General features: G+C 39.0%; 1 protein-coding gene across 1 annotated transcript in view; it reads right to left on the bottom strand.

Annotated features, from left to right (window-relative positions):
* The window catches only part of Dhc98D (Dynein heavy chain at 89D), a 322,849-nt gene that overhangs the window by 294,635 nt on the left and 14,074 nt on the right, over window positions 1-14,140 (bottom strand). Inside the window, exons 4-6 of the mRNA XM_067773518.1 lie at window positions 6,588-6,780; window positions 3,234-3,280; window positions 2,174-2,402 (exon numbers count right to left, since the gene is read on the bottom strand). Of these exons, the coding sequence (XP_067629619.1) occupies window positions 2,174-2,402; window positions 3,234-3,280; window positions 6,588-6,780 (469 nt within the window). The remainder of the gene's footprint in view (window positions 1-2,173; window positions 2,403-3,233; window positions 3,281-6,587; window positions 6,781-14,140) is intronic.

Genomic DNA, 14,140 nt, shown 5'->3' on the forward strand with positions numbered 1-14,140 from the left:
TAGCTCCAAATCTCACTCCAACACTCACTCCCACTCCCAGTCCCACCCCAAATCTCACTAACACTCCATCTCTCATATCCACTCTCAATCCCACACCCATTATCCGCCCGACTCACACATTTATAGAATATCTATAACACATTTTGGATATTTTATTCAGATAGTTTTTCCTAATAGGAGGCATGACACCGTATACTTCTCCAAAAAAGTTGTTTCTAAACCATCCGTGTACCATAACGAACGAAAAAAAAATTATTATCATAATCGGGCAAGCGGTTTTTGATCTTCAGTGAGACTAACGCACAGCAATTCATGTTTATATATTTAGATTTCTTCACCACAATTTATAGCCCTGAACTTGCTCGCCAGTGTCAAATCATAATTTTTAATATATTTTAAAAGCTAATCGTTTTTATGTTGGCGCTTAACGGAAATTCAATACGCTTGACTAACTGCATCTATTATCATAAGCGCTAGAGAAAGTTTATTCAGCTAAAATTGAAACCAACCAATAAATCTCCCCCTCCAGTCATTCGATTCAAGTACGTCAATAGGTATTAATATACTTTATCAAAACCCATAATTGTTGGAATTGTTTTGGGGTGTGCTTCTTCTTATCTTTCGCCACGCATAAGCACCTCTTTCCGCTCGTAAAAAATCAAATAATCCCACAAACAATCAAATAATTCAAATTTAAAAATCCCATTCCCCTTCTCAATGCGCCACCCTAAGCAGCACCATCGACACCAAATTGAATTCACGCTGAAGGACAATGCTTTTTCTTAGAATTTGGCATAGCCATAATGCGAGTTTGTTTTATATTTTCTCTAGCACTTCTTAAAATACGAATAAAAGCTGCGTTTGAGTAGCTGGATAAGTGGCTTCTTCATTCGAAAATAGATTTCTGTGGTAGAATAATTGAAGCATAATTTTCATTATAGCTCATCATTTGTGTATGGAGTAGAGGGGGCTCCTGCGCTTTACTTCTATGAATATTTTCCCCGAACTCTACGAATGCATTTCAATGTAAAACACTAAATGGCATTGAGAAAGTAAAATTGGTTAATGGATTTAAGTTTATGCGATGCAAACCATACCACTCGTAATTTTTAGCGATTTGCTATGGTAATCAAAACAATAGTTGCCGTTTCTTTTTTTATTTGTTGTTCAGCCACTGGTGTTAAAAATATATTTGTTTGAAATATTCAAAGTAATAATTTAAGGTAAGCGAATCCTTGCAAAAAAAAGTTTGGCCTAAATCTTATTGTAAGTCTTCTTAAAAAGCCTACAACGTTTCCAGTTGTTACCGAGAGAGTGTCAAAAGAAAATTCGAAAGCGTCCCTGCGATATGAAATCAGCCACTTGTAAATGAGAATGTGTCAAATTCGAAAACGTCAATTCTTGATGAGAATTACCAAGTAAAAGGCGCGATAACCTCCGAAAGATTTTAGGCCGACCTTATCTTCCAATTTGCATCGTGCTACCTTTAACTTTTTTTTTAAATGGCGGTATGGGATATACGTATTTTACGTCGACTACGACCGGCACCTGCAGGGCAGATGAGTTTTTACTAAGAAGCTCTCCATGGCAGAAATACACTATCGAGGGGCGACTCCGCTTAGAAAACCGGAGATTGAACCGAGGATCCTGTTGTTGTTGTTGTATTAACGATAAAAACACTTCCAGAAAGTTGTGGGTTATCGATGTTGATGGTCCTTTGCCGGATACAGATGCCGTACGTTCCGGTAACAAATCACCATTAGGGTACTAGCCCGACCATCTCAGGAATGATTAATATCGCCATATTAAACCTTCTAGGTCTTCGTTAGTTCTAAATGAGACTAGTCAATTGTAAATGCGATAACATCATATGGAAACTAGAATAGTCAGTTTTAAATGAGGGAGCGTGGAGACTCGAATGCGCCAACTTTAATTCAGAATAATCAAATAAAAGCGTCACTTCATATCGCAGTGACGCTTTTATTTGATTAAAAAGTCACTTGTAAATGAGAAACTTCAAATGTAAATTCGAAGGCATCGGTTGTAATTGAGAATAGTCAGTTGTTAATGAGAATAGCGTCACGCCGATATGAGAAAGCGAAAAGTGCAATTTCGAAAATGTCAATTGTAATTTAGAGCAATCAGTTGATACGGCAAATGCAACAATACTTACATTCACATATCTTTAAACAGTATTTGTCCTTCTCGGTAAGATTCTTCTTAGTTTTCATTGTTTTAATAAAAGACTTGGCCTTTACAATTTGTACATCACTTTCCGCCTGTCGATGAACTAGCCATTGTACTAGCGTAGCATAGACCGTAAACTTGGTTATTTTGCGTATGAATCCAGTGCCAGTATTTCCAGTTGTTAAATAACCAGTTGTTTCTCCTTCATCGGTTCTCTATATTCATTAAATAAAATACAAAAAGATTTTTGGTATGTGATTTGAGAAATATAGACTGCTGAGTAAATATCATACGATTTCGGCTGCAGCTTCAAAAACGGTCTATTTCTAAAAAAAAAAAATTAAGATGGCCTATTTCAGTTTTTTTTTTTGAAGAATGCCTTATCTCAGAATTTGTTTCAGGAAAACCCCTATTAAGACACCTAGACTTATGTTTTAGAACAACTCTGTCCTCTTGCCAAATACTGGAAACTTCCTAGAACATAACTTAAGTGCTGCTTCGAGATATGGCAACTCTGTTGCGGCTAGTAGCTGGAGTATTGACCTTGCAAGCGCAGGACATGACCGCAGAGCGTGCACAACCGTTTCCTCCTGCAGCTCGTATTTCCTATATCTGCGGTCACTGACATAGCATAAATTCAACACATTTAGAGCTGAGCTGAGTTAAAGCTAGGGAAAAAATTCCGCGATGGAGTTGGCGGACCGAAACCATAAAGTGTTATGCCGACTTCGAAATGCATGCAAGGCAGATGCATTATCACTGATAAGATTTTCGTGGCAGAAAAACACTCGAAGTGTTGCCGAGCTATTGACGATGAGCGTTCACATTTAGAAATATTTTTCTAAATATATTAGTTTTGCTTTTCCTTGGACTTGACCACAGGATCTTCGTCTTGCCGAGTACTATACCAATACAGAACAGCAAAAAAAGGGTATTATCTAGTAAAATTCTGAGTGAGAGATTTCTTCAAAAAAAGTTATATGAAGCGTTTTTTAGCTGATAGCCGGGACGATCTATATACTGTTAGTAGCACTCATTTTACTTACTCGTCGCACCGCATGTAATGTTTCCATTGATTCTGTAATATATTCCACTGCAATTAAATAAAGAGATTGATTGAATATGGGATTTTCATATTGTGTTGATTTCTACGTATAAGCTAATTTGTTTATGAACTATTTAATAATAATTTTGTGGTTGCACGCGAAAAATGTGAACTACCTATAAGGAAATGCTGTATATGGGCGCCTCAACGTACGATCTCTTATACATTATCACCGACAAAATCCTCGGCCACCCTGTTTACGATGTTGAAGGAATAAATGTCGCAACTATTGGACGTACGCATCGATGGTGTCACACTGCCGACTGTCAGTCACCCAAAGATCTTAGAGGCAACGTTCGATAATACTCTAACCTTCAAGGCTCATGCCACCGAGATGGTTTCTAAAGTACAAAGTCGCAATAAAATCCTTAAGTCGCTTGCCGGCAGCATATGGGGAAAAGATAAAGAAACGTTGCTAACCACGTAGAAAGCGATTGCCCGGCCGCTCATGAGCTACGCGCCAAAAGTTTGGTCGCTTGGTCATAAAAATAAACACTGGAAAAGGCTACAGACCTGTCAAAATGCTGCAATCAGAACTGCCACCGGATGTCTACTTATGACTCCCGAACACCATCTACATAGTGAGGCGAAAGAGCTCAAAATTTAAGAGCGCAGCGAATTGCAGAACAAACAGTTTTGTCGCAAACAGTTTTTGTCACAAACCAGGACATCCTAGCAAACAATTGCTTGATCTAGCACCGCCTTCACGGGGATTAAGGGAACATTTCCTAAAGCACTCTAACGAGATCCGGCACTTGCCAACACAGCCGTTTGATCCAGGTAAGAATAAGCAGGCCCTTCCAAATCCACACAGAATCGATAAAATCTTTTTGTCACGACGCGCCGGGTGAACCCCTATTATTAATATGCTATATATTTAAATTACCAAGGGAGACCCGAGTCACCCTGACCCAACTTCGTTCTTGATACTATAACAGGTTAAACTCTTACTTGTCCAGAATCAACCCTGACGTACGTAATGTAAGTCCTGCATGCAATGTGTCCCCACATGACACAAACCATCTTTTCATTTGTAATGTGGAACCTACGCCTCTAACACGTATCTCCCTATGGTCCGGCACTGTTGAAACAGCCAGTTTCCTTGGACTCCGCTTAGAGGACTTTGGTGACAATTGGGGAGTGGTCGCGCCGATTGAATGGGGCGAAGCACTGTTAATACAACAACAACAACATGTCTTATGTGATCAGAAGGAGATGCCTGATTAGAAGAAGGAAGTATGAGACCGAAAGGCGTAAGTGCCTATTTCATAGGTACAATATCAGAATTTGAATTGTTAAAAGATGTATAGTGTGTGCTTAAGGCATGAAAGGAATATTTCCCATTGTTAAATAGCGAGAAAGGCAACTTTTTTAACAACCAAATCCCTGAAAAAATAATAAAAGTACCATCGTCCGACAATGACGAAGGCCCCAGATAGGGTCTTATATGTGCTCTGCCCTATAAATAAAAAACGATATCACATACCAGGCCAATTACTGCCTGGTCAAAAGCTCATATAGTCTTCGTTGTATCTAGCAGAAGACTCAATCTTACGTAAGGATTTAGGCTTATCGGCTTCGAACCTGGTAATTATCTCATCGAGAAAAATCAATACGCACTATCGACTTCAAAACAGCTTTTGACGGGCTCAGATTGAAGTTCTTCGGAAGTGCTTTGGGCGGGTAAGTTATGTCAACGGCGAGGCAGGCGAAATTAGCTTTAACAAGATATGAAGATTGTGTAACGAATACAAACCCAAGAAAAAAACATGACTTCGCTAGATAGGTCATATTATGCGAATAGGAAAAGACGCTTCAGCCCAGAAAATATTTCTATCAACACCCATATTTGAAAGTAGACCAGAGGAAAAACCTCCTTGAGTTGGGCTGCGCCACCAATGAATGATAAAGATGCTGCTATGTCTGTATTTAAGTTCACTGCAAAGCAATGCCAAATGTGGTTGTGCAACACCATAAGTCCCGTCTGGATTGACAATAACCTCCCCGAGCTATTTTAAACCAAACACGGATTCGAAATATGACACCACATATCATACTGTTTCTTGTTGGTAATGGTAAAGAGAATTCAAGAATATGATGTAAGCCTCGTACCCGGGCACTTATTTACAGGTGAATGCTGATTATCTAAATAACAATTGACTTAGCAAGTCCGCAGTTATACAAATAATAAGTAAGCAAAATAAGTGAGGTTCTGTGGTGAAAAAAGACAGACCGATACTTATGATGCCATCCAAAAAAAATGGAGGTATTTGTATTTTGGAATGAGTTATCATACTCTATACACCTATTCTAAGACGATATGATGGTTCTTGGAGAGAACGGGATCAAAATTCTCCGGAAAATTTAATGATGAGATGTGGGAGCTCTAAGGTGATAATATAAAAAAAAAAAAATAAATGTAAGGCGCGATAACCTCCGAAGAGATCTAAGGCCGAGCTTCTCCTCCAATTTGCGTCGTGTACCTCTTGATTTTCCCTACAAATTGGCCGGACGGGACCTACATGATTATATGCCGACTCCGAACGGCATCTGCAAGGCAGATGAGTTTTCACTGAGAGCTTTTCATGGCAGAAATACGCCCGGAGCGCTTGCCAAACACTGCCGAGGGGCGACCCAGCTTAGAAAAATTTTCTTCTAATTGAAAAGCCTTATTTCTAAAATTTTTGATGTTGCTTTGCCCGGGGTTTGAACCCGGGGCATCCAGTGTGGTAGGCGGAGCACGCTACCATCACACCACGGTGGCCAAGAAGGTGTGAATATAGTGCAACGAAAACCGTCGTCTTTAAATTGGTATGCCAATAATGCTGCTGTGAAATCTCAAGCTTCCCTATTTATGTAATGGGGCTCGCCTAAAAATGTCGCAGTTGATACCTAATATACAAGCGCTAATTTTAACGGGATCTGTAGTAGGCGAAACAACAAGGATTAACCATATACCAATGATACCCACCGATCTACCTTCTACTATCAAACAAGTCCAATTACAAAAATAAGACCCAAGGACAAACATATAACTATGCAGGCTTCGCAGTCAGATGTTTTCCCAAAGGCTCTGTTAAGTCAAGCACATGTTATGCGAATGAATGAAACAGATCCGGCTCCGAAAGTATTCCTATTGGCATCCGTACTTTGCAGTAGAGGAAGACGTAGATCTCCGCTTAGTTGAGAGAGGTAGTACGAAAAACATGCTCCCAGTTGGTCAGAGAATTTCAATGTATATGAAAGTACTAACATACAAAATTAGATATTTACTAATTCCTTTTTGACTACTTACTCAATTTATTATTACAAATCTGCAGTGACAGAATATTCTTGTGGAATACAGCATTCACCATATAAGTTCCTTTAGCGGTATATTGATCAAACATTTCCTTCTCGAATATATACATTTTGTTTACCAGTTCAAAATATTGTTTGAAGGCGCTACGTTTTACGTAACTGTTCTTTAAATTTGGTTCATTTGCCATCTAAGGTCAAAAGAAAAATTCAAAACGAAAATATTGGTTAATAAATAAAAGCAAATAAATTTCAAAAATTGAGAATGCAGTATACCAAGGTGAATTCAATATAAGATGGTGTTATTCCATCAGCCCAGGCGAATCTATACCAGGTGGTGGGAAGGCGAATTCAACCAATTCGCCGTGCAGAAAAATGACAAGTCAAACGGAAATGTTCATAGATTTCGATTAACTGACATATTGTTGTACAAGGTGTTGTATGGAAAATTATCAAGAAGAAGCAATCAGCTGTTGGGATAACAACACCTGGTACTGAATTCGCCTTGGCTTCTTCTTGATAAAGCTGCAGACATTGGTGCTTTATCGGTAACCGTATCGGTAACCTTATAACAGCTGATTCGACCAACCTTATAGGAATCAATGCAATCGATTATTGGTGCCGCTAATGTCGTAACCGTATCGTAGCCAACCAATTGGCTTTTGGTTTACCGTCGTAACGATAAAGAGCTGATTACGTTAGGGATACGACTACAGCGATACGACACACGGCACCAATGACTCCCGCTTAATTTCGAAGTAACGCCTTGGTACAAGATGTCAGTTAAGCGAAATCAATGCTAACTTTACATTTGACCTGTCATTCTTCTAAACGGAGAATTGGATTGAATTCGCTTTGAAACCACGTGGTATAGATTTGCCTCCGCATTAAACTACGGATAATTTAAATAAATAAACACAAACGTAGCATTTTAATTCCTTTATTTGTTGGCAAAACAAACGGATATTAAAATGTACATACGGTTGGCAATGCCAAGGCACAATGGTATGAGGGAGTAAAAAAAAAAAAAATAACAAGAAAAATTGGAAAAACAACGCAGGAATTGTCCGAGTGAAGAAAAAATTTTTTTTTTGTTTCATGAAATTCAAAAACATAAAACATCAAACGAGCGGCAAAGCAATTTGCGAAGTACAAAAGTACAGAAAATACAAATTGTCGGCAATAAATAACCGAAGCATTAAACTGTATAAAATATATGCAACAAATCGTAGCAAATGTTTGCGGGCTGATGTGAAGGGAAGAGGAAAATTAAAAAAATCTGCAATCTAGTAATTATATATACACACAACTACAGTGATAGCTAAAAGTACGAAAATGTTTATATTGCAATTTTTTTTGGCATATCATAAGCTCAGGCATGAATTAAGATCGTACCAACAGCTGAGTTTAAATGCCTGAGTTAAAATAAGGCGCGATAACTTCCGAAGAGATCTAAGGCCGAGCTTCTCTTCCAATTTGCGTCGTGCTCCTCTTGATTTTCCCTACAAATTGGCCGGACGGGACCTACATGTTTTATGCCGACTCCGAACGGCATCTGCAAGGCAGACGAGTTTTCACTGAGAGCTTTTCATGGCAGAAATACACTCGAAGTGCTTGCCAAACACTGCCGAGGGGCGACCCCGCTTCGAAAAATTTTCTTCAAATTGAAAAACCTTATTTCTAAAATTTTGATGTTGCTTTGCCCGGGGGTGAACCCAGGGCATACGATGTGGTAGGCGGAGCACGCTACCATCACACCACGGTGGCCACCAAATGCCTGAGTTACGAAAGTAAACAAAGCTCTATTTTGCTAATGAAAACTCTTCTTTGCTAAGCAAGCCTAGGTTTGGAGAGCTTTTTGTAACCAAAATTGCAGGTAGATCTAGGCAGGTACTCATTGAATAACTGATAACACATGTGATAAGGGATATTCAACAATGAATATTGTGGTGAATATTATTGCGATACGTCACTATGCCGCTAGCACTAAATGTTGTACAACGACAAGAGCAAGGAAAGCAGATGAAATAGAAAACAGTCACACATATGTGTACACCCAAGGCAACAGAGAATATGAGACGCAGAGGTGTAAAGCGCAAATTACTCAGGCATATACATAAAAGACAATATTCAATATGAGATACAAAAACTAGCAAAAAATAAGCAACTATTCGAGAAGTCTGTTCGGTAAATGTCTAAGTAGAAATAGGTGAACGTGGCAATTGAGGTTATGAAAACAGCTCAAGTCAAGGAATAGTCAATTAGTTATGTAGATTTTAACACGCTATAAGTGAAGTACGCGAGCAATTTAGTTATGAGGTACTACTAGCGCAGAGGTGTAGTAAAAAACGACCATTTTGCTATTGTGAATATTTGAGTTATTTATACAGTTTAGCGATTCGAACGGTAACATAAGATGCAGAATAATCAAAAACTTCCTAAAGTTCGATACAGTATTTTTGTTGAATTCAGTCCTAGCAGAAGAAGTTGATCGCATGCCTTAAATTCTATAATGCATCACTTAATTTTTGTGCTGTAAAAGACAAATAAAACCTGGTACCAAATATTTCCAATATTATAATTAAAAAGAGCGCTTCAGGCCAGCAAAATGTTTGTTTTTTCGAGATGGGATGGAAAATGCCTAATGCACCATATTTGCTGCCGTCGCAGCGAACGCGTGTCCATGGTCTAAAAAAAACACTTCTGAAACTATAGTCCAATTACATTAAAGTGGCGTTCCATATTTCTTGTTTTTTAAAAGCATTCTTTGTCTCTGCGTCTAGGCCGTGTCTCTTTTGATCTGAATGCGGTTTCTAAAAAGTTGCCAATAAATTGCCACTCTTTGGGACTCTTTCCTCGAAAGTTTATCGTTCTCGGATGGGTCGCGAGTATGTGAATAAGGTGTATTCAGCATCGTCCTCGTCTGCCTCGTGGTAAACGTACTCAGGTTCTGCGGATTTTTTTTATTCTGCGCAGCTATACTTTGAGGTACTTATGTCTAGAGAGCATTTGTGTACCGTAGTAATTTACCCCAAACAGAACTTTTGGTGCTTCGTACTCCAACATCTGTTATATGTTCGCTGTCCATCTGCGTCATTGTTCATCGTTCTTGACACAGCCTAAGCGCTTTTTCTCTTTCTCCTTGCTAACGGATTTCATGCACACTTCGTCCTTCCGCTTTTTTAACCTTCTTTTCCTTAGCGCTTATAGGTTGATGGGGATTCTTCCGGTAATCCGGCTGCTCATGATAAAGTGCAATACGTGGAGGCTACTTTCAGAGCTGCTGGTCACTGTACAACTTTTCCAAGCTTAGATTTTAATGATGACCTGTACAAGCTCTACGCAGACGTCAACATAGTCCAGCGGATTTAAACACAGCGGCTACGCTCTGTTATACGAATGGAAGATTATGCTCCGGGAAAGAAATTATTTTTATCGAGACCTCCTTATGGAAGCAGGGGAAGACGGGGGCACTATTCTCTTCCTGCAGAAGAGGTGTAAAATGAATTAAGTCCCGTTGGCGTGACCAATTGTCGCCAGTTAACCCAGCGAAGAAGCGACAGGCACACCTTATTGGACGGCCATAACCGTTCAAACGCCAATTATATTAGTAGGTAGCTTAACCCGACTCCTTAAAAGTTGACTACTTTCCTTGATGTGATATTTCCAGAGAAGGCTTCAAAGGCAATTTCTAGGGATATATGCTTTTTGGTTAGGAGCATCAACTTTATTTTTTCTGCTGCAAAGACTGCAGCAATGTCGTCAAGTAATTCAACTATAATGAATCGTTGGACATTTTAAATTTAAAATTTTTATCGCAACTGATGTGCTGTTCCGCATGTGGTTTCATGGTCCGCAGAAACTCTGAGGTCTGATATATAACAACGTGATCGCCGTAATAACTTCTGATAACATTCTGTTTGTAAAATGTTATTTGGATTCGCTTCTCTAAGGCAACCAGCATACCGGCCCATCTCGCGCTGTTGAGAACGTTTTTTGCCTCATAAGTTTGCAGGGCTATTTCTGCGCTTGTAAGGACGTCTTTGTCTGCTTCCTTAACTACTTCTTCGGCGTCTGCTAAACGTAGCCTTAAAAGCCTTTTAAAAAGTGTTTAGACTGTGTCGATCGTGTATAGCGCTAATGGCGAATTCGTGCCCCCTCTCCTCTGCCGATTAATACTAGCTACTTCTTTTTTATGTTTTGGAAAACAATCCGTCCTTCCGACGTGCCGTATACATATTCAACATGACCTCTGAACGCACTTTTGTAATTTCCTAAATGGCTTTTTTTTTGGGATAACATCTGATCCCGACGTCCTATTGCTTTCGAAGCCTCTCCAGTTTCCGCTTTTTGCAGTTAGTAATACTGCTCTTCTGGTGGTTCTCTTCTTCTTGTATGAGTCGACCGTAGCTTGGCATAAGTTCTTATTTTTACAGGCTGATTTCAGCATCTATGTAACCAAATATACAAAATAACGTCGCCAATGAAAATGTGAATAAAAAAGCCGTTTCTCTTCCCCGCGTTTTTCATTATTTCAGCCGCTCCAAATAATTCTGTCCCAATTTTTGTGGCGCCCAACATGGGGCTAAAAAAATGCTGTGTGAACCTACGAAAGAGCTACGTAAATAACACGTATAGGAATTAAACCTTTGTAATCGACTGTATTCAAAGGTTCGAACGTCCATACACACATACAGATACAAACCTCAAAACAAAGCTATCCACACGGTAGTGGACAGCAAACAACAGCCAGTAACGGTTTAAGTAAGCGAAACAAAATAAGATATGTAACAGCGATGGAGGTTACAAATGCAAAGAATTTTAAGTGAAATCAACAACAACATCAACAGAGCCAAAGGAATAACTATTACTTACATATACATAAGCTCGTAAACAACAAATGGTTTATCCACAAACACACATACAGTAGCGAACAATAAAATAGTGTTGGCATCAAATTTCACCAACTTAACTCCTCAACAAACAACAATAAAACATTTTCAATAGTTAATAAAACACTTAAATGAATTCGTAACTGAAAGTATACAAACCAATCTCAAAATCATTTTCGAAAAAATTCGAAATTTTTTAGTGTATTTCGAACATATTATTTGGAGTTTTGGGAATGCAGTTTATACTCCAACCAATTTAACTCTTACAGGGTAAAAAGTAATAAATGATGTATATTGGAGCGATTTTCAGTCATCCCTTGTCAAATTTGGTTTCGAGACAAACCAGTTTCGGCATTGTGCCATCATCAGACAAGGGATGACGGAAAATCGTTCCAATATACATCATTTATCCAACCTGTCGGAAAGTCAACACAACCAAAAAGTCAGTAAAACGTAATCGGTCTCTCGAAATTCGCACCGATGTTCGAAAATTTTTATCTGGATGGTGTTTTAGATTTCCCACCATACAAACTGGGCAAAATTTAAACATTTGTATGGATGAAATCTGAAATAAATTAAAACAAGTAAGGAAGGCTAAGTTCGGGTGTAACCGAACATTACATACTCAGTTGAGAGCTGTGGAGAGAAACTAAGGGAAAATCATCATGTTGTAAAAAGAACCTAGGGTAACCCTGGAATGCGATTGTATGACATGCGTATCAAATGGTAGGTATTAAAGAGTATTTTAAGAGGAAGTGGGCCATAGTTCTATAGATGGACGCCATTTAGGGATATCGCCATAAAGGTGGACCAGGCTTGACTCTAGAATTTGTTTGTACTATATGGGTATCAAATGAAAGGTGTTAATGAGTATTTTAAGATAGCGTGGGCCTTAGTTCTATATGTGGACGCCTTTTTGAGATATCGCTATAAAGGTGGACCAGGGGTGACTCTAGAATTTGTTTGTACTATATGGGTATCAAATGAAAGGTGTTAATGAGTATTTTAAAAGGGAGTGGGCCTTAGTTCTATGGGTGGACGCCTTTTCGGGATATCGCCATAAATGTGGACCAGGGGTGACTCTAGAATGCGTTTGTACAATATGGGTATCAAATGAAAGGTGTTAATGAGTATTTTAAAAGGGCGTGGGCCTTAGTTCTATAGGTGGACGCCTTTTCGAGATATCGCCATAAAGGTGGACCAGGCGAGACTCTAGAATTTGTTTGTACGATATGGGTATCAAATGAAAGGTGTTAAAAAGTATTTAAAAGGGAGTGGGCCTTAGTTTTATAGGTGGATGCCTTTTTGAGATATCGCCATAAAGGTGGGCCAGGGGTGACTCTAGAATTTTTTTGTATGATATGGGTATCAAATGAAAGGTGTTAATGAGTATTTTTAAAGGGCGTGGGCCTTACTTCTATAGGTGGCCGCCTTTTCGAGATATCGCCATAAAGGTGGACCAGGGGTGACTCTAGAATTTGCATGTACGATATGGGTATCAAATGTAAGGTGTTAATGAGTATTTTAAAAGGTCGTGGGCCTTGGTTCTAAAAGGTGGATGCCTTTTCGGGATATCGCCATAAAGGTGGACCAGGGGTGACTCTAGAATTTGTTTGTACGATACGGGTATCAAATGAAAGATGTTAATGAGTGTTTTAAAATGGAGTTGGCCTTAGTTCTATAGGTGGATGACTTTTCGAGATATCGCCATAAAGGTGGGCAGGGGTGACTCTAGAATTTTTTTGTACGATATGGGTATCAAATGAAAGGTGTAAATGAGTATTTTATAAGGGAGTGGGCCTTAGTTCTATAGGTGGACGCCATTTCCAGATATTGCCGTAAAGGTGGTACAGGGGTGACTCTAGAATTTGCTTGTACGATACGGGTATCAAATGAAAGATGTTAATGAGTGTTTTAAAATGGAGTTGGCCTTAGTTCTATAGGTGGATGACTTTTCGAGATATCGCCATAAAGGTGGGCAGGGGTGACTCTAGAATTTTTTTGTACGATATGGGTATCAAATGAAAGGTGTTAATGAGTATTTTAAAAGGGCGTGAGCCTTAGTTCTATAGGTTGACGCCTTTTCGAGATATCGCCATAAAGGTGGACCAGAGGTGACTCTAGAATGTGTTTGTACGATATGGGTATCAAATTAAAGGTATTAATGAGGGTTTTAAAAGGGAGTGGCCCTTAGTTGTATATGTGAAGGCGTTTTCGAGATATCGACCAAAATGTGGACCAGGGTGATCCAGAACATCATCTGTCGGGTACCACCACGAAGAGTGTTCCTTCCAAGATTCCAAGGGCTTTTGGTTTCGCCCTGCAAAACTTTTTCATTTTCTTCTACTTAATATGGAAAGTGTCACACCCATTTTAACAAGTTTTTTTCTAAAGTTATATTTTGCGTCAATAAACCAATACCATTACCAATTACCATGTTTCATCCCTTTTTTCGTATTTGGTATATAATTATGGCATTTTTTTCTTTTTTTTCTTTTCTTACGCCAATATAAAGTGAGTTCAGATAAGTACGTGAACTGAGTTTAGTAAAGATATATCGATTTTTGCTCAAGTTATCGTGTTAACGGCCGAGCGGAAGGACAGACGGTCGACTGTGTATAAAAACTGGGCGTGGCTTCAGCCGATTTCGCTCTTTTTC

Source organism: Eurosta solidaginis, chromosome 1, assembly GCF_040869045.1.
Source record: "Eurosta solidaginis isolate ZX-2024a chromosome 1, ASM4086904v1, whole genome shotgun sequence".
Taxonomy (NCBI): domain Eukaryota; kingdom Metazoa; phylum Arthropoda; class Insecta; order Diptera; family Tephritidae; genus Eurosta; species Eurosta solidaginis.